General features: G+C 61.9%; 2 protein-coding genes across 3 annotated transcripts; one reads left to right on the top strand and one right to left on the bottom strand.

Annotated features, from left to right (window-relative positions):
- The first annotated feature begins 498 nt into the window (after positions 1 to 498).
- On the top strand, positions 499 to 5,773 carry IYD (iodotyrosine deiodinase). The gene is made up of 5 exons (XM_078878804.1): positions 499 to 718; positions 1,445 to 1,657; positions 4,099 to 4,264; positions 5,101 to 5,260; positions 5,540 to 5,773. The coding sequence occupies exons 1-5, from the start codon at positions 499 to 501 to the stop codon at positions 5,720 to 5,722; spliced, it is 942 nt and encodes a 313-aa protein (XP_078734930.1). The 3' UTR covers positions 5,723 to 5,773.
- Positions 5,774 to 7,804: 2,031 nt separating this feature from the next.
- LOC144949128 (uncharacterized) lies at positions 7,805 to 15,970 on the bottom strand. 2 transcript variants are annotated; one of them, XM_078878993.1, is made up of 6 exons: positions 15,888 to 15,970; positions 13,861 to 14,395; positions 12,233 to 12,466; positions 11,496 to 11,612; positions 10,364 to 10,711; positions 7,805 to 9,892 (listed from the first exon to the last, which is right to left on the bottom strand). In XM_078878993.1, the coding sequence occupies exons 2-6, from the start codon at positions 13,994 to 13,996 to the stop codon at positions 9,360 to 9,362; spliced, it is 1,368 nt and encodes a 455-aa protein (XP_078735119.1). In that variant the 5' UTR covers positions 13,997 to 14,395; positions 15,888 to 15,970; the 3' UTR covers positions 7,805 to 9,359. The 2 variants fall into 2 exon arrangements, with proteins under 2 accessions (XP_078735119.1, XP_078735118.1); XM_078878992.1 differs by having other exon boundaries at positions 15,848 to 15,948.
- Between the last annotated feature and the right edge of the window lie 6,906 nt (positions 15,971 to 22,876).

The following is a 22,876-nucleotide window of genomic DNA, read 5'->3' as shown; positions in this document are numbered from 1 at the left end:
GTAGCTGCAGATGATGATGTAGCTGCAGATGATGTAGCTGCTGCTGATGATGTAGCTGCTGCTGATGTAGCTGCTGCTGCTGGTGCACAGCAACACGATGGGGGTAGGGGGTAGGGGCAGCATCGCGTGGCCGACTCCGGCTGAACGGAATGCGCCAATGTCACTTAACCCCCCCCCCCGTCCTCCCCCCCACCGAGCGAAGTCCTCTTGTCAACAGAGACCCGGGAGGGCAGGGGGCGGCAGGGGGGGCTTCTGTCTGCGCCTCTCGAGCCGTAGCGAGGACGCCACTCAGCATCAGCAGCGGCAGCAGCAGCAGCAGCCCGTCACGGAATTCTCTGCGCGGCTGAGACGTCGCTGCGCATTCATCTCGACAATCATCGCCACGGTCGGTTCAGTTTTCCACGGCGGGGGAAGGTGGGGGGGGGCATAGAATCGTGTGGAAGTGCCCCCCAATCCAGGAGAAGGGAGGTTATAGGGGAATCGCCGCCACGTGTCCCGATGTCGTGGCTGGTGTGGTGGGGGATGCCCCTCACCTCGTCGCTCTCGGCTCCCCTCCTCCTCGTCCTCGCCGCGTGCCTCCTGCTGGGATGGGCCCTGGGGATGAAGGGAGGAGGAGGAAGGATGGAGGTCTGGGCAGGCGACGACTTGGTCGACGACACCGACCCGGCGAAGGAGGAAATCGAGGGTGAGTCGCGGCTCCAGCACGCGCTTCATATAGGTGCGCTGCGTAACCGGTAATCGCATGGGGGAAACCGGTTAATACCGGTTTGTCGCACACGTAGAGACCCCGGGAGCAGTGAGCACAACTTTGGTGTCGGCGAGTCCAGCAACGCGCCCATCCTTTGGACTTGACCGTCCGTCGCAGCCAGCCAGCCAGCAAAACTTTTATAAATGTAATACAGTCGGAGTTGTGACACGGAGACATTGGCATCGAGAACGTGAGACACATTGCCGCTGCTGCTGCTGCTGCCAGAAGAGAAAGCCCTGGCAAGCCGGGAGATGGCCACCACGAACGCCCAAGGATAGAGAGGAAGATTCTGGAGTGTGAGGAGCGGTGGTGCAGCGGTCAGCGTTGCGCTACGAACCTGGAGACCCGAGTTCGATTCCCGCTCACGGCGTCTAAACACCGGGTGACGATTGTCTGAACCGGTCCTAGGCCTCCCCTTGGTCGACTCAGCCTCAAATGAGTACCTGGTGCGGTGTGTCAACATCGACAATAGGGAGACAAAGGCGGCCGGACGTGGTGCTGGCCACCCACCCCCTCGTGTGCCGTTCTGGCCTTCATAGGTGCTCGCTAACAGCACTTGCCCCAACAGTGTGTTAAGGCTACACGGGGGATGTGTCTTTTGTGATCCAGCAAGCCTCGCTGCTGCTGTCTGCATAGCAGCAGCCCACGATGGCGCGCGTCTCTAACCACGGTCCGTGCCGCGTGGCGCGTCTACAGGGCCCGCCGAGGAGGAGGGTGACGAGATGGAGGAGGGTGACGAGGTGGAGGAGGCGGGCTCCATCCCTTTCTCGCTGCCGCGGCACGGCGAGGCGGACATGCTGCGTCGCTCGCGGGAATTCTACGAGCTGATGGACGCGCGGCGCTCGGTCCGCCACTTCAGCGCCGAGCCCGTGCCGCTGGCGGTGATCCGGAACGTCGTCCGCACGGCCGGTGCGCGCGCGCGCGCGCGTCCCACGTGACCCCTACGGCCGCGAGTGCCGGGGCGGTTTGTTCCCTCGAGCGCAGCGGTGGCCAATTGCACGCACGTGGTAGCGACGGGGTCCACTCCGGTGGTGTCTCTACGATCGCCCCCCAGACAGCCCCGTGACTCCCACCCCCACCACCCCCACCCTACCACCCCCACGACCCCCACCACCCCCACCTTACCACCCCCACCCCACCACCCCCACCCCCCTACCACCCCCACAACCCCCACCACTCCCACCACCCCCACGACCCTACCACCCCCACGACCCCCACGACCCCCATCACCCCACCACCCCCACCACCCCCACGACCCCCACCACCCCCACGACCCCCACCACCCGACCACCCCCACCACCCCTACCACCCCCACCACCCCCCCGGGTGGATTGGACCACGTGATGCAACACTCGGAGCACTCGCGCCGTCCATCGGTCGCGGGTTGTTGACGTCTGCCCACACTGGGCATCTGCGGAAAAAAGCGCTTCATAGCTCATCGGATTCCTCCAGGATAAAAAAAAGATTGTATTCTGGTGTATGTTGAACTTCTTTAGCACCGTACGTAGCCAACGGTGGTAATCGGAGGTGCGGGAGGACAAGAAACGAAACACAAAGCGATCTCAGATGTAGCTCTGGGATATCCGCTTCCTCGGACCATCCTCAGCCGGAATGGGGATTGCTCCCAGCCGATGTTCGCGGTGCCTGTTATTGTTTCTCCTGAGACCCACGACATCTTTCGCGGCCATCCCACCCGTGGATCGCGATGCCCGGATTGGCCACCGCTGGGATAGAGCGGCTGGATATGATGGCCGTACCAAGACGCTGTATACGTCCAGATCATTAGTATTGTTAGGGCTCCTTACTATTAAAATTCCTTCCCTTCATTACTGCTAACCCTACCTCCTCCCATTGTTTCTGCTAATCCTACATAATGCACGGGCATAATATGACTTTGAGACCCTCCCCCCTCCTACGCATTCCACAAGTAGTGACTAATCCCATATCTGCATTTTCCCATAAATATGCTAATGTCCTCAATTGATATGCAAATTCATTTGTCAAGGCGCCCTTCCTCCCCTAACCCAGCTTAAATATACGCTGCCAAGCTTGGTGGTGTTCATTCAGACGCTGTCTTTCCGACAGACCTGTTCTTCACCTGAGGACGGCTGCTTGCGTTGTGGCCGAAACGTCGTAAGAATTGTATTTTATTATGTTTTATTTTTATTATTTTATTATTTCCCTTCTACGTGACTTTACCGAAAGAACCAAGAAGATTGTTAGGGCATCTTCTTGATTCTTTCGGTAAAGTCACGTAGAATGGAAGTAATAAAATAAAAAAAATAAAAAAAATAAAACATAATAAAAGTATTACTTCCCTTCTACGTGACTTTACCGAAAGAATCAAGAAGATGAATCCCTGCAGTCACGAAAGCTTTAAATCGAAATTGTTAGGGCAGTTCATGTTAAATCACGAGATAGAGAATCTATTCGGAATTCTCGCAGAACGGTGCCGCCCTTCGTGTTGTTCGAGAACAGTCCGTGGAATCGGATATCACAGAGTTAGGGGCCGTCCATAAATGACGTCACGCACCTAGGTTGGTGGGTGGGGGTCATTTGTGACGAGGGGGGGGGGGTTGAGAAATGTAACGTCACATCAAAATGCGCAACATTAAATAAATGTAGACAACACGTTCTACTTAATTAAATAGGCGTTTTGATAAATGTTTTCTCCTACAACATCAGAGTGCAGCGCCACATTAAATACGCTCTACAATGACAATAGTTTAAAGCGATTTGAAGCATGTTTTTTTTTTGGGGGGCAGAGCTTTGTGACGTCATATTTGAGGGGGGGTCTGACTTTTTGTGACGCCGTGTAACGAGGGGGGGTGGAGGTCAAAAATCGTCCAAAATCGCGTGACGTCATTTATGGACGGCCCCATTGGTGACCAGGCTGAGACCGTCAAACAACTCGCTGCTACTGCGGCCCGCGGAGAGGATATCCTTGAGACCCCCTCGAGGGTTTCACTGCTCTGCAAGAGTTCCGAATGGCGTCGTCTCCCACCCCACTCGCTCCCCATGCCTCCCTCCCCCCCACCACCCCAGTGTCTCCCCTACCCAAGCCCCCCACCCCCCAGTCTCCCTTGCCCCACGCCCTACCTATGCCTCCCCCCACCCTTGTCTCCCCTCCCCATGCCCTCCCCAGTATCTCTCCTCCCCAAGCCCCACTCCCTCCCCATGCCCCCCCCCCCACCCGAGTGTCTTCCGTCCCCATGCACCCCCACCACCCCACCCCCAATGTCCCCCTCCACATCCCCCCCCCCCCCGCTTCGTGTCTCCGCCCCCCAAAGCCTCTTCATCCCCCCACCAATATCTCCCCCCCCCCCCCGTTCCGCCCCCGATGGGAGCAGGCTCGTCCCCGAGCGGGGCTCACACGGAGCCGTGGACCTTCGTGGTGGTGCGTGACGCCGCCACCAAGCGGCGAGTGCGTCTCGCCGTGGAGGCCGAGGAGGAGGTGAACTACCGGCGGCGCATGGGCGCCCGCTGGGTCAGCGACGTCCGCCGCCTCTCGCACAGGCACGTAGGGACAGCTGCCACTGGGGGTACCCCCCCCCGCCCTCCGGTTTTTCCCCTCCATGCTATATATTTCCACGTGATAAGCCACTTCGTTGAGCTATCATTTGTAGCCAAGTCCGTAATTATATATATATTGGGGGGGGGGGGGGGGGGGGACACATCCCCCCCCCCCCCAATATTAAAATATGCTAAAAATGTCCCCCCCAATATATTGCTATAAAATAGATTTCTGTTTATATGATTGTGGTTATGGTTGTACTTTATTAATCCCTAATCTCTGCCATTACATACAATGAAACAAGAAAAGGTAAAACTTCATAAACAGAGCAATGTAATACAATACACTATTAAACATTATTGGAAAAAATAAATAAAAAGTCCATCCTGTGTGTTAGTGAATTTTTTTGTATTTTAGGAAGGAAATTCGTTTTCAAATTGAGATTTTTTTTTTTCTGAGGGGCGACCCCCAGACCCCCTGGAAGATTTGGTCCCCCCCCAATGTTGACTCCATGGCTAGGCCTTGGCCAGGTCGCTTCTGGAAAAGAGCTACATAGCTCAGTGGGCCTTACCTGCTAAAATAAAGTTATTACAGTTAAAATGAGTACCTGGTGCAGCGTGTAAATATCACCACTGGGGGGACAAAGGCCATCAGGTGTGGTGATGGCCACCCACCCCCTCGTGTGCCACGCCGGCCTTCATAGGTGCTCGCTAACAGCACTTGCCCCAACTCTGTTGAAGGCTATATGGCTAATAATTATATGGATAAACTTCTTTCACACACTGGTATAGCAATACGGGGGGGGGGATCTTTGACTTTGTGTTGTCTAACTACCCAGCCTGTCCTGGCAGAAGCCCTACCTGGAGACGGCCCCGTACCTTATCGTGGTGTTCAAGCAGGTGTACGGCACGCGGCCCCACGACGGGAGCCGCGTGGTTCACTACTACAACGAGATCAGCACATCCATCGCGTGCGGCATCTTGCTGGCAGCCCTGCAGGTGAGGACGGGGGGTGGCGGTGCCCACGCCGACTCTCCAGCTGCCCGCTGCCGTTCGAGGGAGATGTGAACGCATCTGCCTTGACCTATCTCTCTCCACGCTGGTGGTGGCGGCGGCGAGGTTTTCGGCAACATCCCTGGCAGTTGTGCCGAGCCGTGATCCCCACGTTCCCGGTCGTATTTTCTTCCAAGCGGTTCTGATTTCTGCGGCACAGAAGCTTTTCGTTTCATCCGTTTAAATCGTGTCTCCCTTGCCCCCCCCCCCCTCGCCGCTGCGCAGAACGTGGGGCTGGCGACGCTGACGTCCACGCCGCTGAACTGTGGCGCGCGACTCAGGGAGCTCCTCCGCCGCCCGGACAACGAGAAGCTGCTGATGCTGCTGCCCGTGGGTTTCCCTGCGCGCGGCGCCACCGTGCCCAACCTCGCGCGCAAGCCGCTCGACGACATCATGGTCCTCGTCTGAGAGCGAGCGAGCGAGCGTGCGGGAACTAGTTGGGGCTGTGATGCGCGAACACTAAGGACTGCTACGCTCGCACTCGTGTATTCGACGTGGAGAGTATTGCTCACCCGTGTGGGAACGCAGTGCTCTCGCACTCGAGTTATATCGACACACAACTGAACATTGCAATGCGTGCCATCTCAGGTACGCTGAAGTAGACGCCGACCCAGCGGCTCCCGGTGCTCACCCACCGCAAATCCCATCCGGGAATACCAAAAAGCAACCTTCCGGTACGTTGGAATATAAACCCAGCGCCGCTTATCCACCTAAAATCACGCTACCAATTCTGGATCACAGCAGCCTCGCTCCAAGCCACAAATACAAATGAAGTCGAGAGATGGAAGCGAGTCTCTGGACTGCGCCCGATGTCAAAAATTAACATCTCGTACAGGCCCCTACCGTCGAACCTCCCCGTTTCAACCTTCCACACCGCCAATGATCGACCATCAACCGAATCAGGACCGGGGCATGTGGCCGATGCGGCCACCCGATGCACAAATGGCGCATCAAAGATTCGGCGGCATGCGAGTGCGGCCACGAATCCCAAACCATCGACCCACATCATAAAGAGTCTCCTGCTGCTGCTGCCTTCACTCATTTAAACAGACAACCGAGTGGATAACAAATCAAAAATTACATCTGTAACCTGCCGCTATTAATCCATATGAAATATGAAGAGCGAGTGAGCGACCTACGACGCTGGCGCAAACTCACGGAGAGAGGCAGACGGAGGAAGAGAAAGGCGGGGAGCACTAGACACGTTTCGGCAGCAGCGCGCGGCCATCGCGAGTTGCTTTATAAACCGGGAACCCGTTTATAAAGGAACTCGCCTGGCTGGCGAGCGAGCGACACTGCAGGGTCACGCGCACAACAGGACGGTCCCAACTTCGATGAACCGGAAAGGGGAGGTCAAATCAGCGGTTCGGTGCCACGCCGCCATCAGCACAGCAGGGCTGATGGCGACATTCACAGCGGCATGAATACCAAATCAGAGCGCCCGTATCTACAAGGTCGCATCCCGGTCATGTTATCGCTACGACCACAAATTACCTTTCCCGCGCACCCCTTCTGCTGGTTTAACATGGACGCTGTCACCTGATGATGCTAGCTGCAATTACTAGCGAAACGTTGCACTCGAATTGTAAATGTCAGTGGGTTTACTCTCAAACACACCGGTGTGCTGTGCTAGTAACGAATTGGCGTTTTTTATTAACGTGATCAAAACCTTGCTAATTGGCTGTGTCGGCTGGTGGCAGGTTTAACGACACATTTATATTGATCTAACCCAAAAACCTGGATTATGGACCCTCCTGCCAGATTGGCCGTTTCCTTTCGGAGTGTTCAACCACCATATTGCCGGGCCTCCTCCTCTCTGACCACCCCCACCATCTCCTTGACCCCCGACTTCTTATAACCTTCGCTCGAGTCGTCGCACGTGTAAAACGTTGCCTGTCATGTTGAAGAGTGCCTTCCATCACAGGCTGTGGAACTCCGTATTCCCAAATACCCCACCCTGTCTGCTGCCCCCCAACGTAGCTGCTCGCGGCCATGTTTATTACTTCACGTTGTACGATACCAGCGAGTTGCCATTTTATCCGTGGCGATTATGCGAACCCGGTCTCTGTGTTCAATAAGGCTCGTTAGTTGTACGCACATTGTACGGCTCGGCGGATAAAACGCATTCGTCGTTTCATCGTGGAGATTCGCCCCTGGTAATACAGCGGTGTATTAACCAATTACCAGGCGCCGTCTGGTAATTACAGCGTAGAAATACAAATATGCCAGGCGCAGTCTGGTAATTACATCTGGTAATTACAGCGGTGTAATAACCGCGCGAATACCAGGCGCCGTCTGCCTCACAGTGAACATTAAAAGATCCCCTGACATCATTCGCAAGAGTAGTCCATTGTGTACCCGTGCCACGGTACAAACTTGACGGGTTACACCGCAAATTGCTCACTTGGGAATACGCACGGCGACCTCGCCCCGCCGCCGTGAACACTCCCTCAGGCTGCATCTGTGAAACGCATTGGGCGGCGCCTTCCTTCATGATCACCACCTACGCGCCATAAAGAACCATAGCACCGATGCCAAAATGTGTGAATGACTTATTATCATCATCATCATCTTTATAATAAAGGCAACAACCGTAAACGTGGCGCGAACCGCGGGGGGGAGAGAGAGAGGACGGGCGAAGCCACGCGCGTCCCGTTTGCGACTGCTCCCGCCACGGTGGGAAATCACTCCCCTCCATCGGGGGGAGGGGTGGGGGTCACGAGTCGAAGGCCGGAGGCGGGGATCGACGCGGAGCAGCGATCGGCTTGGCCGAGGAGAACGCGACGGCAGGGCGTGACGGGAAGCCGCTGGTGCGGCGTGGTGACGGCTCGGCATCGGGCGAGCGAAGGCCTCGACTCGCGACGGGACACGCGCCGGGCCAGAACATGCACATTCGCGCATAAAAATCTCTCGAGACCCGTCCATGTTTGCATCCCTTAAGTTATATTTGCATGGCAGGCAAGTGTGTACGCGACAAGCAGCGGCTGCCACCCTCACCGCTTCATCACCGACTACACACACACACCGCGGGATTTCGATTCACTACATTCACCCCCTGGACTCCAGCGTGTCTACGAGCCCTGGACGAGCACAGGCTTCACAAACCCTTGCGTCTACGTCGTGGCCCGCGCATCATCACGGCGTGGCACACGCACGCGCGTGGAACATGATACAAAAGAGTTCTTGGCACCCACGGACATTAAGCTTGCATGCACCACGGTTCGTTTGGTTTTCACTCGCTGTGCTTATTGCCACGACAGAAACAACATTTCGCAGACCGCTCGGTCAAAAACACGAAACGCGCACCCTCTCCCTCGTGCCCCCGAGTCCGTGAAAGACGCCGCTGTCGCCGCCGCCACTGCGCACGCGGCAGCGACCGGAGTTGTCTCTCGATCCTTGCTATAGAGATCGTGGCAAACTCCAAGTGCGGTTATTTATTTGGTTTATGAAGGGGGATAAATCCGTGTCATTTGCCATCTCCTACCGGTCCACAGCTCATACGTTGGCCAATACTTCGTCGTGTCCACACAAACTCTTGTTATGTTGGAAGTGGCAATTTCTCTTTCACGCCGCCAACTGCGATCGATAAAAAAACACTTATATTACTTTAATTCGGCATGTCACGTCCGCCACGGCAGATAGTTTGCCCCCAGCGGCAAAGGCCGCGAGGCGTCTGCAGAGCGCGGAGCTCCCAGTTTGTAACGACGTGATGCAAGCACGGTGAACGTTTACCAACGACGCTGACCGCGAGCAGAGTAGGCGTGTCCGAGCTTCGCGCGCACACAACGGTGCACTTCCACGTCACCTTCCGACTCTGAAAACACGACCCGAGCAAAAGAGTCCAAATTACAAACCTATCAAAAAGGAATTAAAAAGATGACCCCTCTGCACCAAAGCAGCTCCCAGCGCGACTACAGTTCACCGGATCAAAGTCGCCGGCTCGGAGCGACAACTCTCAATGCGTCCTACGACGGTGCAGGCCTCCGCGGTGCCGTGGCCTGGACCGCGGTCGAAAATCCCAGCGAGGAGCGGCAAAAGCGGCGTCTCATCCCTCGAACACTCCGTGCTGCTCCTCCCCAGCGGGCTCCCCCAGGGGCTTCAGGGCGTGCATCTCCTTCTTGTGGTGCGCCAGCATGTAGAAGCGCGAGAAGTGCTTGCCGCACACCTCGCACGCGAACGTCTCGCCGCGGTGGATGCGCTTGTGCCGCGACAGGTTGTGCGACAGCGAGAAGGTCTTGCCGCACAGCTCGCACGAGAAGGGCTTCTCGCCCGTGTGCTTGCGCATGTGCAACGCCAGCAAGCACTGGTAGCGGAAGCTGGCCCGGCACACGTGGCACTGCAGCTGCCCGCAACGCCCGCCGTGCTGCGCCGTCGCCGCCGCCGCCGCCTTCTTCGCCCGGCTGCCACCGCCGCCGCCGAAGGCCGCGTCGCCGCGCGTGGGGTGCGAGGGGGCCGGCGCCGCCCCTCCCCGCGTGCCGTGCGGCTCCAGGTCCCCCGCGCTGAACTGGGCGCCGGCGGGGCCCGGCAGCTGGGAGTAGGTGAAGCCGTACCAGCCCCGGGGCTCCCCCCACTCGGCAGCTGGGAAAGAGACGGGGGGGGGGGGGGTAGGGGTTAGAATGCAAAGCTCCGTGGCGGCGTGCCCAGTAGCCATCGCGCGTTTGGCGGGGGTCTCGTACTCAATGTGTCAAAAATCATCATTGGATTTTTTAGGGTTAAGCCGCGTAGCAATGATACGGCCAAATTTGTGCCGTGAGACACTCTCACACACACAGCACGGCCGCGTGTACAAGCGTTCAACATGCCGATTATAACTGTTGTTGCAGCTCACCGGTGAGTTTAAGAACAAATCTCACATCCAAATTTAGCAGCTATCACATGTAATTTTTTCAATGGTATTCGTTTGGCTACGTTGGGTTATGCAAGTCGCTTATCGCGTGTAAAGCGCCGCCCAAAGTGCCACCCCTCCCCACAATCCCTGGCGTCAGGGACGGTGGCTCCATCGCGAACACAAAACCGTGATCGTCGTGGCGAGAGTGGACGCATGCTCACATCGCTGCTGGCTCGCGTTGCCGGCGCCGGACGCCGCCAAGCCGCGCGCGCTCGGGCACGCGTGCTGCTCCCGCCGCTCGCACGGGAGCCATCCTAGCGCCGCTCCGTCGTCGCCGCTGCCTCCGCCTCCGCCGCCTCCCCTGGTCCGCGACTCCGAGCCGTTAGCCGAGCCGGAGCCGCGCTGGCGCACGCCCACACGGCCGCTCCCTCCCTCCCCCGCGGCGCCGGCGAATGGCCGCCATGCCGGGAAGCCCCGGGGTGCCGGGGCCTTCCTCGCCAGGGCGTGTGGAGGGGTCCCCCCGTCCACCGCGTGGCGCAGGGGCTCGCTGCCCTCTTTTTTCAGGTCGCCTGCAAAGAGAGAAGCGCAGAGCCCACTTGACCGCGAGCTCCGTCTCGGATGATAATCTTCACCCAAGCGCGTAGGTGTCGGCAGCCGAGGTTACGATTTCACAATTGATTTCTTTTGGTCATGGCCATGTAATGGTCTGCTCAAATTTGTGTCGTTCAGACCCTCCACCAACCCGACGCAGTCAAATAAATGAAAATGTGAGATATTATTGTTTCAGCTCACTCACCGGTGAGTTGAAAAACAATGCTCATTTGGCCACAATTAGATACGTTGTTTGAAACTGCGCCAGGCATCTGCAGGTCAAGATTCAATAAGTCGGAATAAAAATCGCGTCTCACGACCTGACACGTGTACAGTTATGACGTCGGAAGGCGGCACCACAAGGCAAAAGTGGCCACCGAGCCAGTGATATGCAAGGAGGGCCAATGCCTCAATCTCCCCAGCAAATCAGGCTGGTACACAAACAGCAAGCCAGACCCCAGGCCCGCCATTCACTATCAGTCCGAGCACTGTGTGGCCATACGGCAGAGAGTGTGTGGGCAGAGTGTGTGGGCAGAGTGTGTGGGCAGCGTGTGTGTGGGCAGAGTGTGTGGGCAGAGTGTGTGTGGGCAGAGTGTGTGGGCAGAGTGTGTGGGCAGAGTGTGTGTGGGCAGAGTGTGTGGGCAGAGTGTGTGGGCAGAGTGTGTGGGCAGAGTGTGTGGGCAGAGAGTGTGGGCAGAGTGTGTGGGCAGAGTGTGCCGGCAGAGTGTGCGGGCAGTGAGTGTACGGGCGGTGAGTGTTTACACGCATCGCCGGCGTTCTTCATGTCGTCCGCCTTCACGTCCACGTCCCAGTTGGCTTCACCGTCGTCGCTATCTTCTCCCACCCCGGTGTCTCCCTCCACGTGCCAGTCTTCCAGCTCTGGGTCACAGATCACACTTCGCTTAGTTCGATCTAGCCAATCAACAAGAGCTTCTCTGTGTAGGCCGACAATGAACCACACTTTCTGTGGATGAGAAACCCGTGAGATGGAAATTCAGGAGGCCGGGTGGCACAGAGGTCCGAGCGCAGAGTTGGTACTGCCGGTGACTAAAACTGGGTTCTCAAGGGCAGTGAGTTGATGGTCTTGGTGAATACCTGCTAAAAAAAAACAAAGGAGAAATTTGGTTTTCCAGTGCATAAATTCTAGCTCTGTAAAGCATTTTTTTGTTCACCACGGGATGAACATCACTCTCAGTGGCACGGTGGACAAAAAAGTGCTACCCCCCCCCCCCCATGTGAAACAGAGGTCATGGGGATCTCAGAGGTAGCTCCGAGAACTCCGATTCTGCGGGCCGTTCTCCAACGCCAAGTGTTGCAATGCTCTGCGCGAGTCCGTAAATGGATTCTGTCTCGTGCCCAGATGTCGCCGACAAAGTAAACTGAATAAAAATTGATGACGTGTTTTTTTTCTTCCCCCATCATCAAGGTTGACGACCGACTCACTGCCCGTAGACTCACTGCCGCCTCGCCCTGTACACTCACTGCCCTGGATGCCGTACCTTCGTACGCTTGCTCCGTCTTGATGTTCGTCGTCTCCCAGAGGCTGTTGTTGTCCTGCGCGTCGCAGTTCTCCTGCAGTTCCCCCGAGGCTTCAGTCAAGTCGTGGGCTCCGTCGTGGGCCCCGTCGTGGGGCCCGTCGTGGGGCCCGTCGTGGGGCCCGTCGTGGGGCCCGTCGTGGTCCCCGTCATGGTCCCCATCGTGGGCCCCGTCGTAGGCCGAACCATCTCCCGCTTCTGAAAGCGCAAACGCCAGGTGTCACAACAGCGGCCTAAAAAGATCGCACGTGAGCAGCTTGGAGCACGCAGCACCGCAGCAAAGCGTGGTACGGCGCAGGCGTGGCCAGATTTCCTGACCCCAAGAGGCAGCGACGCGACCCCCCAGCGGAAGCATGTTTGGCGCTTGTTGCAGAGGTCCGCGGTTCGAATCTGGCAGGACTCCCTGGTTACTTCTGCGGTGCGTGTTAGCCGTATTTACTACACGTCGTGTGTTTCACAGCGTACCCCTGACATTCCAAAGAATCCCTGACATTCCAAATGCGTTGGCCATTGAGTGCCACCATCATATCCAAATTGTCCAAATTCAAAAATTGCCAGTATTACGTATGGAAATCATCAAGGGACCGCTGCCACTGGGGGTGGCCTTTGAATGCTTGAGACGCGATGTAAAGCGCTTTGAGTTGCCGAGACATTCCAGCAAGATCCATGTGAATGAAAAAGATCGATAGATTGCATAGCTGAGAGTCACAAGACACACAGTGGTGGTCATGCGGGGATGGTCTTGAAGGTCAGTTTGCTCGCGCTGGTAGGCCAATTGTTAAACCCAGACTTTACAAATACAGGAACGGGTCGCGGGACGTTGAGCGTAAAACCGCCTGTCATAAAGGTTCAGGTTCCACGTTCAACAATAGATATCAAATGAGGGGCAAGCGAGTGAGCAGTAGAGGCATTCACCCACGAAACAAAGATCCTTCGCGTATCCTACATAGATTGTGCGGCAAGTGCTCTTAGCGAGTACCTTTTAAGGTCATAATGGCGCATGAAGGAGTGGTGTGGCCGAGACCAAAGCCGACTGCATTTGTGTCCTCGGTGCTAATGTTTACAAACGGCGCTAGGTCCTCACTTAAGGCCGAGTCCAACTACTGGAGGCCCCACGTTTTCACCACGGCCCCTACAATTAAACACCACCGATATCACAACCCGCACTCTTCGTTGCCCTAAATCTGCAGCCGACTCCTCACGTCGACGGTGACGGTGTTGGCACAAGTCAGAGGTCGCAAACGGGTACCCGATACCCGTACCCTACCCGATACCTGGCTACCCGTACCCGGCCGGGTACCCGTTTGCAACCCTGGTGCGGCCGGGTACGGGTAGGCCGTGAGTCACTGGTGAGTCACCGTTTGTCACTCATTTCCCAACGTCTTGTCTCTTCTCACAATTCAAGTTCCTAGAATCAACCCACCCGCGCCTGCAACATGGCTTCATCCCAGAGGTCGCAATCAGGTACCCGATACCCGTATCCTACCCATACCCGGCTGGGTACGGGTAGGGTACGGGTACGGCCGGGTATGGGTACGGGTAAGGAGTCAAAACCTGTTTGCGACCTCTGGCACAAGTCGAGCGCTGCGCACCTGAGCCAGCGTTATCCTGCACGGTCACGCCGTCCCCCGCTCCGCCGTCGTCCAGCGTGCCGCCGTACAGCGCCGGCTCCAGGCGGGTGAACCGCTCCGCCGACTGCAGAAGCTCCTGGCTCAGACTGTTGAGCATCACCACGATGGCGTCCAGGAGGCCGCTCAGGAACGGCCGCACCGCCGACACGTGGCCACCCGGCGAGCCCGGCACGACGCCGCCACCCGCCGTCCCGGCACGCGGGGGCGGACGCCTCGGCCACGCGGCGCAACACGGCGTAGAAGGCGAAGGGCAAGCGTTCGCGCGCGGCGGCGAACAGCTCGGCACGCACGTGCGACTGTTCGGCGCACGCCAGCAGCGCCTCGTAGTCGCCGATGCCGAGCTCGCGATTCACCGCCTCCGCCACGCTCATGCTCATGCCTTGAGCAGCAAGCCACGCGGGGAAGTCTTGCCGCGGGTTCACGGACCCCCCCACCGCCGCCGCCACCGCCACTACCGCCGCCATCGCTTAGTCGCTGGCTTCCTGGTCACCGCTCGCTGACACGGGAAGGAAGGGGAACGTGATGGAAGATGCTGTAGAGGAAGACATGTTTTGCGGTTGTGTCCCGTTACCAGCGCGTCTCCGACGTGTTTTTTGGTTGTGCCGTCCGTTGTTCGGCACGATGTCAGATGTTTTTGCTAGGCTTGATGGGGGGAGCAAGACATCAGACATCGCCCCTAACAACAGAGAGGAAAAGACGGTCCCCTCCATTGCCAGGCCTCTCAATGTGCTGTCAGTTTCAAGTTACAAGACAAATAACCAATTCTGAACTCTCGCCTAGAAGTGCTACCCACAGAAGCGGATATTACAGAGCTACCTGCGAGATCCCTGTTTCATGTGACCACTGGGTCTGCACAACAGGAGAGGGTGAAAGCACTTTCCCATCAGCACTGGTACCGAGCGAAATGTTGTCACAAGGTCAACTTTAACAGCTTGTGGCATTTGTAAACCGTCAACGTAAACATGCGCTCAGGTTTGTATTGATTGGCACCTTGTATTTTCTTAAAAACTGTTATAGTCATGGTAAAATAAGAATTCTCAGCAATAAGGGTATGGTCTCATTGATTGGTAAATATCAGTGGTGATGTGTTTAAATCTAAATGATGTGTGCTCCACACCGTACCACCTCGCATTCCCCAAGTGAATTCTCAGGCTTGTAACTTGAGCTGGCTTGGGTGGTAGGACTGTCTACGTATCAAACCCCTGCGAAAACAGTGAGATGAAAAACCACCTCATGTCCCTGTGAAATGAGACGTTAACACCTTGACTCCGAGTGCTAAGCAAGAACACGCTGTTGTAAGGGGGCGAGGCTATGAGTTGAACACATGTCGATGCGGATGACGAATGTGCCGTGTTACCAAGATAACATAGAATGCGTTACCAGGTCGACACAAGAGGTTTCGCGTAACCAGGTTAACAGAGAAGCGACGTTATCAGGTTAACAGGTAACCCACGTTATTATATTTAGAGACCCTCCATTAGCAGGTTAACACAGAGACTATGTTATCAGGTTAAGACAGACTACGTTATCATGTTAACACGGAGATCGCGTTACCAGGTTAACACAGAGACTACGTTATCAGGCAAACACAGACTACGTTATCATGTTAACACGGAGATCGCGTTACCAGGTTAACACGGAGATCGCGTTACCAGGTTAACACAGAGATCGCGTTACCAGTTTAACAAGGAGACCGTGTTACCAGGTTAACACCGAAATCGCGTTACCAGGTTAACACAGAGACAACGTTATCAGGTTAACACAGACTACGTTATCATGTTAACACGGAGATCGCGTTACCAGGTTAACACAGAGACTACGTTATCATGCTAACACAGACTACGTTATCATGTTAACACGGAGATCGCGTTACCAGGTTAACACGGAGATCGCATTACCAGGTTAACACAGAGATCGCGTTACCAGGTTAACACAGAGATCGCGTTACCAGGTTAACAGAGATCGCGTTGCCAAGCGCCGGGACCCACTTCAGCTGCGAAGAGGCCTTGGGCCTACCGCTCCTCTCGCTCGCAGTGATGGCGACCAGACCACGCCCACCACAGTCCAACCCCGCCCCCTCCACCCCAACTCCCCTCCCCCTCCACCCCAACCCCCGCCCCTCCACCCCAACTCCCTCCCCCTCCACCCCAACTCCCCTCCCCCTCCACCCCAACTCCCCTCCCCCTCCACCCCAACTCCCTCCCCCTCCACCCCAACTCCCTCCACCACAACTCCATCCCCCTCCACCCCAACTCCCGCCCCCTCCACCCCAACCCCCGCCCCTCCACCCCAACTCCCTCCCCCTCCACCCCAACTCCCTCCCCCTCCACCCCAACTCCCCCCCCCTCCACCCCAACTCCCCTCCCCCTCCACCCCAACTCCCTCCCCCTCCACCCCAACTCCCTCCACCACAACTCCATCCCCCTCCACCCCAACTCCCACCCCCTCCACCCCAACCCCCGCCCCTCCACCCCAACTCCCTCCCCCTCCACCCCAACCCCGCCCCCCATCCACCACAACCCCCCCTCCACCCCAACTCCCCTCCCCCTCCACCCCAACTCCCCCCCCTTCCACCCCAACTCCCCCCCCCTCCACCCCAACTCCCCCTCCACCGCAACTCCCCCTCCACCCCAACCCCCGCCCCTCCACCCCAACTCCCCCTCCACCCCAACTCCCTCCCCCTCCACCCCAACTCCCCCCCCCCCTCCACCCCAACCCACCCCCCCACCACCCCAACTCCCCCCCCCCCTCCACCCCAACCCCCCTCCCTCCACCCCAACTCCCCCCCCCTCCACCCCAACCCACCCCCCCTCCACCACAACTCCCCCCCCTCTCCACTCCAACTCCCCCCCCCTCCACCCCAACTCCCCCCCTCCACCCCAACCCACCCCCCCTCCACCCCAACTCCCCCCCTCCACCCCAACTCCCACCCCCCTGCACCCCAACTCCCCCCCCTCCACCCCAACTCCCCCCCCCTCCACCCCAACTCCCCCCCCCCACCCCAACCCCCCCTCCACCCCAACTCCCCCCCCTCCACCCCAACCCCCCCCCCTCCACCCCAACCCCCCCCTCCACCCCAATTCCCCCCCTCCACCCCAACCCCCCCCTCCACCCCAACTCCCCCCCTCCACCCCAACCCCCTCCCCCTCCACCCCAACTCCCCCCCCCTCCACCCTAACTCCCGCCCCCTCCACCCCAACTACCCCCCCCTCCACCCCAACCCTCACCCCCTCCACCCCAACCCCCCCTCCACCCCAACCCCCTCCCCCTCCACCCCAACCCCCCCCCTCCACCCCAACTCCCCCCCCCCTCCACCCCAACTCCCCCCCCTCCACCCCAACCCCCTCCCCCTCCACCCCAACCCCCCACCTCCACCCCAACTTTCCCCCCTCCACCCCAACCCCCCCCTCCACCCCAACTCCCCCCCCCCTCCACCCCAACCCTCACCCCCTCTACCCCAACTCCCCCCCCCCTCCACCCCAACCCCACCCCTCCACCCCAACTCCCCCTCCACCCCAACTCCCCCCTCTCCACCCCAACCCCATACTCTACCCCAACCCCCCCCCCTCCACTTCAACTCCCCCCCCCCTCCACCCCAACCCCCTCCACCCCAACTCCCCCACCCCTCCACCCCAACTCCCCCCCCCTCCACCCCAACCCCCTCCCCCTCCACCCCAACTCCCCCCCCCCCTCCACCCCAACTCCCCCCCTCCACCCCAACTCCCCTCCCCCTCCACCCCAACTCCCTCCCCCTCCACCCCAACTCCCCCCCCCCCTCCACCCCAACTCCCTCCCCCTCCACCCCAACTCCCCTCCCCCTCCACCCCAACCCCCTCCACCCCAACTCCCCCACCCCTCCACCCCAACCCCGCCCCCTCCACCCCAACTCCCCTCCACCCCAACCCCCTCCACCCCAACTCCCCCCCCCCTCCACCCCAACCCCGCCCCCTCCACCCCAACTTCCTCCCCCTCCACCCCAACTCCCTCCCCCTCCACCCCAACTCCCTCCCCCTCCACCCCAACTCCCTCCCCCTCACCCCAACTCCCCCCCCCCTCCACCCCAACTCCCCCTCCACCCCAACTTCACCCCAACCCCCGCCCCTCCACCCCAACTCCCCCCCCCCCTCCACCCCAACTCCCCCCCCCTCCACCCTAACTCCCCCCCCCCTCCACCCCAACCCACCCCCCCTCCACCCCAACTCCCCCCCCCTCCACCCCAACTCCCCCCCCCTCCACCCCAACCCACCCCCCCTCCACCCCAACTCCCCCCCCCTCCACTCCAACTTCCCCCCCCCTCCACCCCAACTCCCCACCCCCTCCACCCCAACCCCGCCCCCTCCACCCCAACTCCCCCCCCTCCACCCCAACTCCCCCCCCTCCACCCCAACTCCCCCCCCCCTCCACTCCAACTTCCCCCCCCTCCACCCCAACTCCCCACCCCCTCCACCCCAACCCCGCCCCCTCCACCCCAACTCCCCCCGCCTCCACCCCAACTCCCCCCCCCTCCACCCCAACTCCCCCCCTCCACCCCAACTCCCCCCCTCCACCCCAACTCGCCCCCCCTCCACTCCAACTCCCCCCCCCTCCACCCCAACTCCCCCCCCCCTCCACCCCAACTCCCCCCCTCCACCCCAACTCCCCCCCCCTGCACCCCAACTCCCCCCCCCTCCACCCCAACTCCCCCCCCTCCACCCCAACTCCCCCCCTCCACCCCAACCCCGCCCCCTCCACCCCAACTCCCCTCCCCCTCCACCCCAACCCCCGCCCCTCCACCCCAACTCCATCCCCCTCCACCCCAACTCCCGCCCCCTCCACCCCAACCCCCGCCCCCTCCACCCCAACCCCCGCCCCTCCACCCCAACTCCCTCCCCCTCCACCCCAACTCCCTCCCCCTCCACCCCAACTCCCCCCCCCCTCCACCCCAACTCCCCTCCCCCTCCACCCCAACTCCCTCCCCCTCCACCCCAACTCCCTCCACCACAACTCCATCCCCCTCCACCCCAACTCCCACCCCCTCCACCCCAACCCCCGCCCCTCCACCCCAACTCCCTCCCCCTCCACCCCAACCCCGACCCCTCCACCCCAACCCCGCCCCCTCCACCCCAACCCCGCCCCCCATCCACCACAACCCCCCCCCCTCCACCCCAACTCCCCCTCCACCCCAACTCCCCCCCCTTCCACCCCAACTCCCCCCCCCCTCCACCCCAACTCCCCCTCCACCGCAACTCCCCCTCCACCCCAACCCCCGCCCCTCCACCCCAACTCCCCCTCCACCCCAACTCCCTCCCCCTCCACCCCAACTCCCCCCCCCTCCACCCCAACCCACCCCCCCTCCACCCCAACTCCCCCCCCCTCCACCCCAACTCCCCCCCCCTCCACCCCAACTCCCCCCCCCCTCCACCCCAACCCACCCCCCCTCCACCACAACTCCCTCCCCTCTCCACTCCAACTCCCCCCCCCTCCACCCCAACTCCCCCCCTCCACCCCAACCCACCCCCCCTCCACCCCAACTCCCCCCCTCCACCCCAACTCCCCCCCCCCCCTGCACCCCAACTCCCCCCCCTCCACCCCAACTCCCCCCCCCTCCACCCCAACGCCCCCCCCCCTCCACCCCAACTCCCCCCCTCCACCCCAACTCCCTCCCCCTCCACCCCAACTCCCCTCCCCCTCCACCCCAACCCCCTCCACCCCAACTCCCCCACCCCTCCACCCCAACCCCGCCCCCTCCACCCCAACTCCCCTCCCCCTCCACCCCAACCCCCTCCACCCCAACTCCCCCCCCCCTCCACCCCAACCCGCCCCCCTCCACCCCAACTCCTCCCCCACCACCCCAACCCCACCCCCACCACCCCAACTCCCCCCCCCACCCACCCCCCCCCCACACCCCAACTCCCCCCCCCTCCACCCAACTCCCCCTCCACCCCAACTCCACCCCAACCCCCCCCCCCCCACCCCAACCCCCCCCCCCCTCCACCCCCAACCCCCCCCCCCTCCACCCACTCCCCCCCCCCACCACCCCCCACCCCACCCCCCCTCCACCCCAACTCCCCCCCCCCTCCACCCCAACTCCCCCCCCCTCCACCCCAACCCACCCCCCCTCCACCCCCAACTCCCCCCCCCTCCACCCAACTTCCCCCTCCCTCCACCCCAACTCCCCACCCCCTCCACCCCACGCCTCCCCCCCCTCCACCCCAACTCCCCCCCTCCACCCCCAACTCCCTCCCCCTCCACCCCAACTCCCCCCCCCTCCACCCCAACCCCCCTCCACCCAACTCCCCCACCCCTCCACCCCAACCCCGCCCCCTCCACCCCAACTCCCCTCCCCCTCCACCCCAACCCCCTCCACCCCAACTCCCCCCCCCCTCCACCCCAACCCCGCCCCCTCCACCCCAACTTCCTCCCCCTCCACCCCAACTCCCTCCCCCTCCACCCCAACTCCCTCCCCCTCCACCCCAACTCCCTCCCCCTCACCCCCAACTCCCCCCCCCTCCACCCCAACTCCCCCTCCACCCCAACTCCACCCCAACCCCCGCCCCTCCACCCCAACTCCCCCCCCCCTCCACCCCAACTCCCCCCCCCTCCACCCTAACTCCCCCCCCCCTCCACCCCAACCCACCCCCCCTCCACCCCAACTCCCCCCCCCTCCACCCCAACTCCCCCCCCCTCCACCCCAACCCACCCCCCCTCCACCCCAACTCCCCCCCCCTCCACTCCAACTTCCCCCCTCCCTCCACCCCAACTCCCCACCCCCTCCACCCCAACCCCGCCCCCTCCACCCCAACTCCCCCCCCTCCACCCCAACTCCCCCCCTCCACCCCAACTCCCCCCCCCCCTCCACTCCAACTTCCCCCCCCCCTCCACCCCAACTCCCCACCCCCTCCACCCCAACCCCGCCCCTCCACCCCAACTCCCCCCGCCTCCACCCCAACTCCCCCCCCCTCCACCCCAACTCCCCCCCTCCACCCCAACTCGCCCCCCCTCCACTCCAACTCCCCCCCCTCCACCCCCAACTCCCCCCCCCTCCACCCCAACTCCCCCCCTCCACCCCAACTCCCCCCCCCCCTGCACCCCAACTCCCCCCCCCCCTCCACCCCAACTCCCCCCCCTCCACCCCAACTCCCCCCCCTCCACCCCAACCCCGCCCCCTCCACCCCAACTCCCCCCTCCACCCCAACCCCCGCCCCTCCACCCCAACTCCCTCCCCCTCCACCCCAACTCCCCTCCCCCTCCACCCCAACTCCCCTCCCCCTCCACCCCAACTCCCTCCCCCTCCACCCCAACTCCCTCCACCACAACTCCATCCCCCTCCACCCCAACTCCCGCCCCCTCCACCCCAACCCCCGCCCCTCCACCCCAACTCCCTCCCCCTCCACCCCAACTACCTCCCCCTCCACCCCAACTCCCCCCCCCTCCACCCCAACTCCCCTCCCCCTCCACCCCAACTCCCTCCCCCTCCACCCCAACTCCCTCCACCACAACTCCATCCCCCTCCACCCCAACTCCCACCCCCTCCACCCCAACCCCCGCCCCTCCACCCCAACTCCCTCCCCCTCCACCCCAACCCCGACCCCTCCACCCCAACCCCGCCCCCTCCACCCCAACCCCGCCCCCCATCCACCACAACCCCCCCCCCCTCCACCCCAACTCCCCTCCCCCTCCACCCCAACTCCCCCCCCCTTCCACCCCAACTCCCCCCCCCCTCCACCCCAACTCCCCCTCCACCGCAACTCCCCCTCCACCCCAACCCCCGCCCCTCCACCCCAACTCCCCCTCCACCCCAACTCCCTCCCCCTCCACCCCAACTCCCCCCCCCCCTCCACCCCAACCCACCCCCCCTCCACCCCAACTCCCCCCCCCCCTCCACCCCAACTCCCCCCCCCTCCACCCCAACTCCCCCCCCCCCACCACCCCAACCCACCCCCCCCTCCACACAACTCCCCCCCCTCTCCACTCCAACTCCCCCCCCTCCACCCCAACTCCCCCCCTCCACCCCAACCCACCCCCCCCTCCACCCCAACTCCCCCCCTCCACCCCAACTCCCCCACCCCTGCACCCCACTCCCCCCCCTCCACCCCAACTCCCCCCCCCTCCACCCCAACTCCCCCCCTCCACCCCAACCCCCCCCCTCCACCCCAACTCCCCCCCCCCCCCCCTCCACCCCAACCCCCCCCCTCCACCTCAACCCCCCCCTCCACCCCAACTCCCCCCCTCCACCCCAACCCCCCCCTCCACCCCAACTCCCCCCCTCCACCCCAACCCCCTCCCCCTCCACCCCAACTCCCCCCCCCCTCCACCCTAACACCCGCCCCCTCCACCCCAACTACCCCCCCCTCCACCCCAACCCTCACCCCCTCCACCCCAACCCCCCCTCCACCCCAACTCCCCCCCTCCACCCCAACCCCTTCCCCCTCCACCCCAACCCCCCCCCTCCACCCCAACTCCCCCCCCCCTCCACCCCAACTCCCCCCCCCTCCACCCCAACCCCCTCCCCCTCCACCCCAACCCCCCACCTCCCACCCCAACTTTCCCCCCTCCACCCCAACCCCCCCCTCCACCCCAACTCCCCCCCCCTCCACCCCAACCCTCACCCCCTCTACCCCAACTCCCCCCCCCCTCCACCCCAACCCCACCCCTCCACCCCAACTCCCCCCCACCCCCAACTCCCCCCTCTCCACCCCAACCCCATACTCTACCCCAACCCCCCCCCCCTCCACTTCAACTCCCCCCCCCTCCACCCCAACCCCCTCCACCCCAACTCCCCCACCCCTCCACCCCAACTCCCCCACCCCTCCACCCCCCACTCCCCCCCCCTCCACCCCAACCCCCCCCCCCCTCCACCCCAACTCCCCCCCCCCCCTCCACCCCAACTCCCCCCCTCCACCCCAACTCCCCTCCCCTCCACCCCACACTCCCCCTCCACCCCAACTCCCCCCCCCCCCTCCACCCCAACTCCCTCCCCCTCCACCCCAACTCCCCT

This window comes from Lampetra fluviatilis, chromosome 52 (assembly GCF_964198595.1).
Source record: "Lampetra fluviatilis chromosome 52, kcLamFluv1.1, whole genome shotgun sequence".
Taxonomy (NCBI): Eukaryota; Metazoa; Chordata; class Hyperoartia; order Petromyzontiformes; family Petromyzontidae; genus Lampetra; species Lampetra fluviatilis.
Note: the sequence above shows the minus strand (reverse complement) of the source record. Positions and strands in the feature narration are given on the sequence as shown.

Excerpts from the sequence above, each read along its gene's own strand:
- IYD (XM_078878804.1), top strand. The coding sequence starts at position 499 with ATGTCGTGGCTGGTGTGGTGGGGGATGCCCCTCACCTCGTCGCTCTCG. Across the intron at positions 719-1,444 it reads CCAGCACGCGCTTCATATAG|GGCCCGCCGAGGAGGAGGGT; the intron begins GTGCGCTGCGTA and ends GCGCGTCTACAG. Across the intron at positions 4,265-5,100 it reads GTCCGCCGCCTCTCGCACAG|CCTGTCCTGGCAGAAGCCCT; the intron begins GCACGTAGGGAC and ends CTAACTACCCAG.
- LOC144949128 (XM_078878993.1), bottom strand. The coding sequence starts at position 13,996 with ATGCTCAACAGTCTGAGCCAGGAGCTTCTGCAGTCGGCGGAGCGGTTC. Across the intron at positions 10,712-11,495 it reads GAAGAACGCCGGCGATGCGT|GCGACCTGAAAAAAGAGGGC; the intron begins GTAAACACTCAC and ends CTCTCTTTGCAG. Across the intron at positions 9,893-10,363 it reads CAACGCGAGCCAGCAGCGAT|CTGCCGAGTGGGGGGAGCCC; the intron begins GTGAGCATGCGT and ends TCTCTTTCCCAG.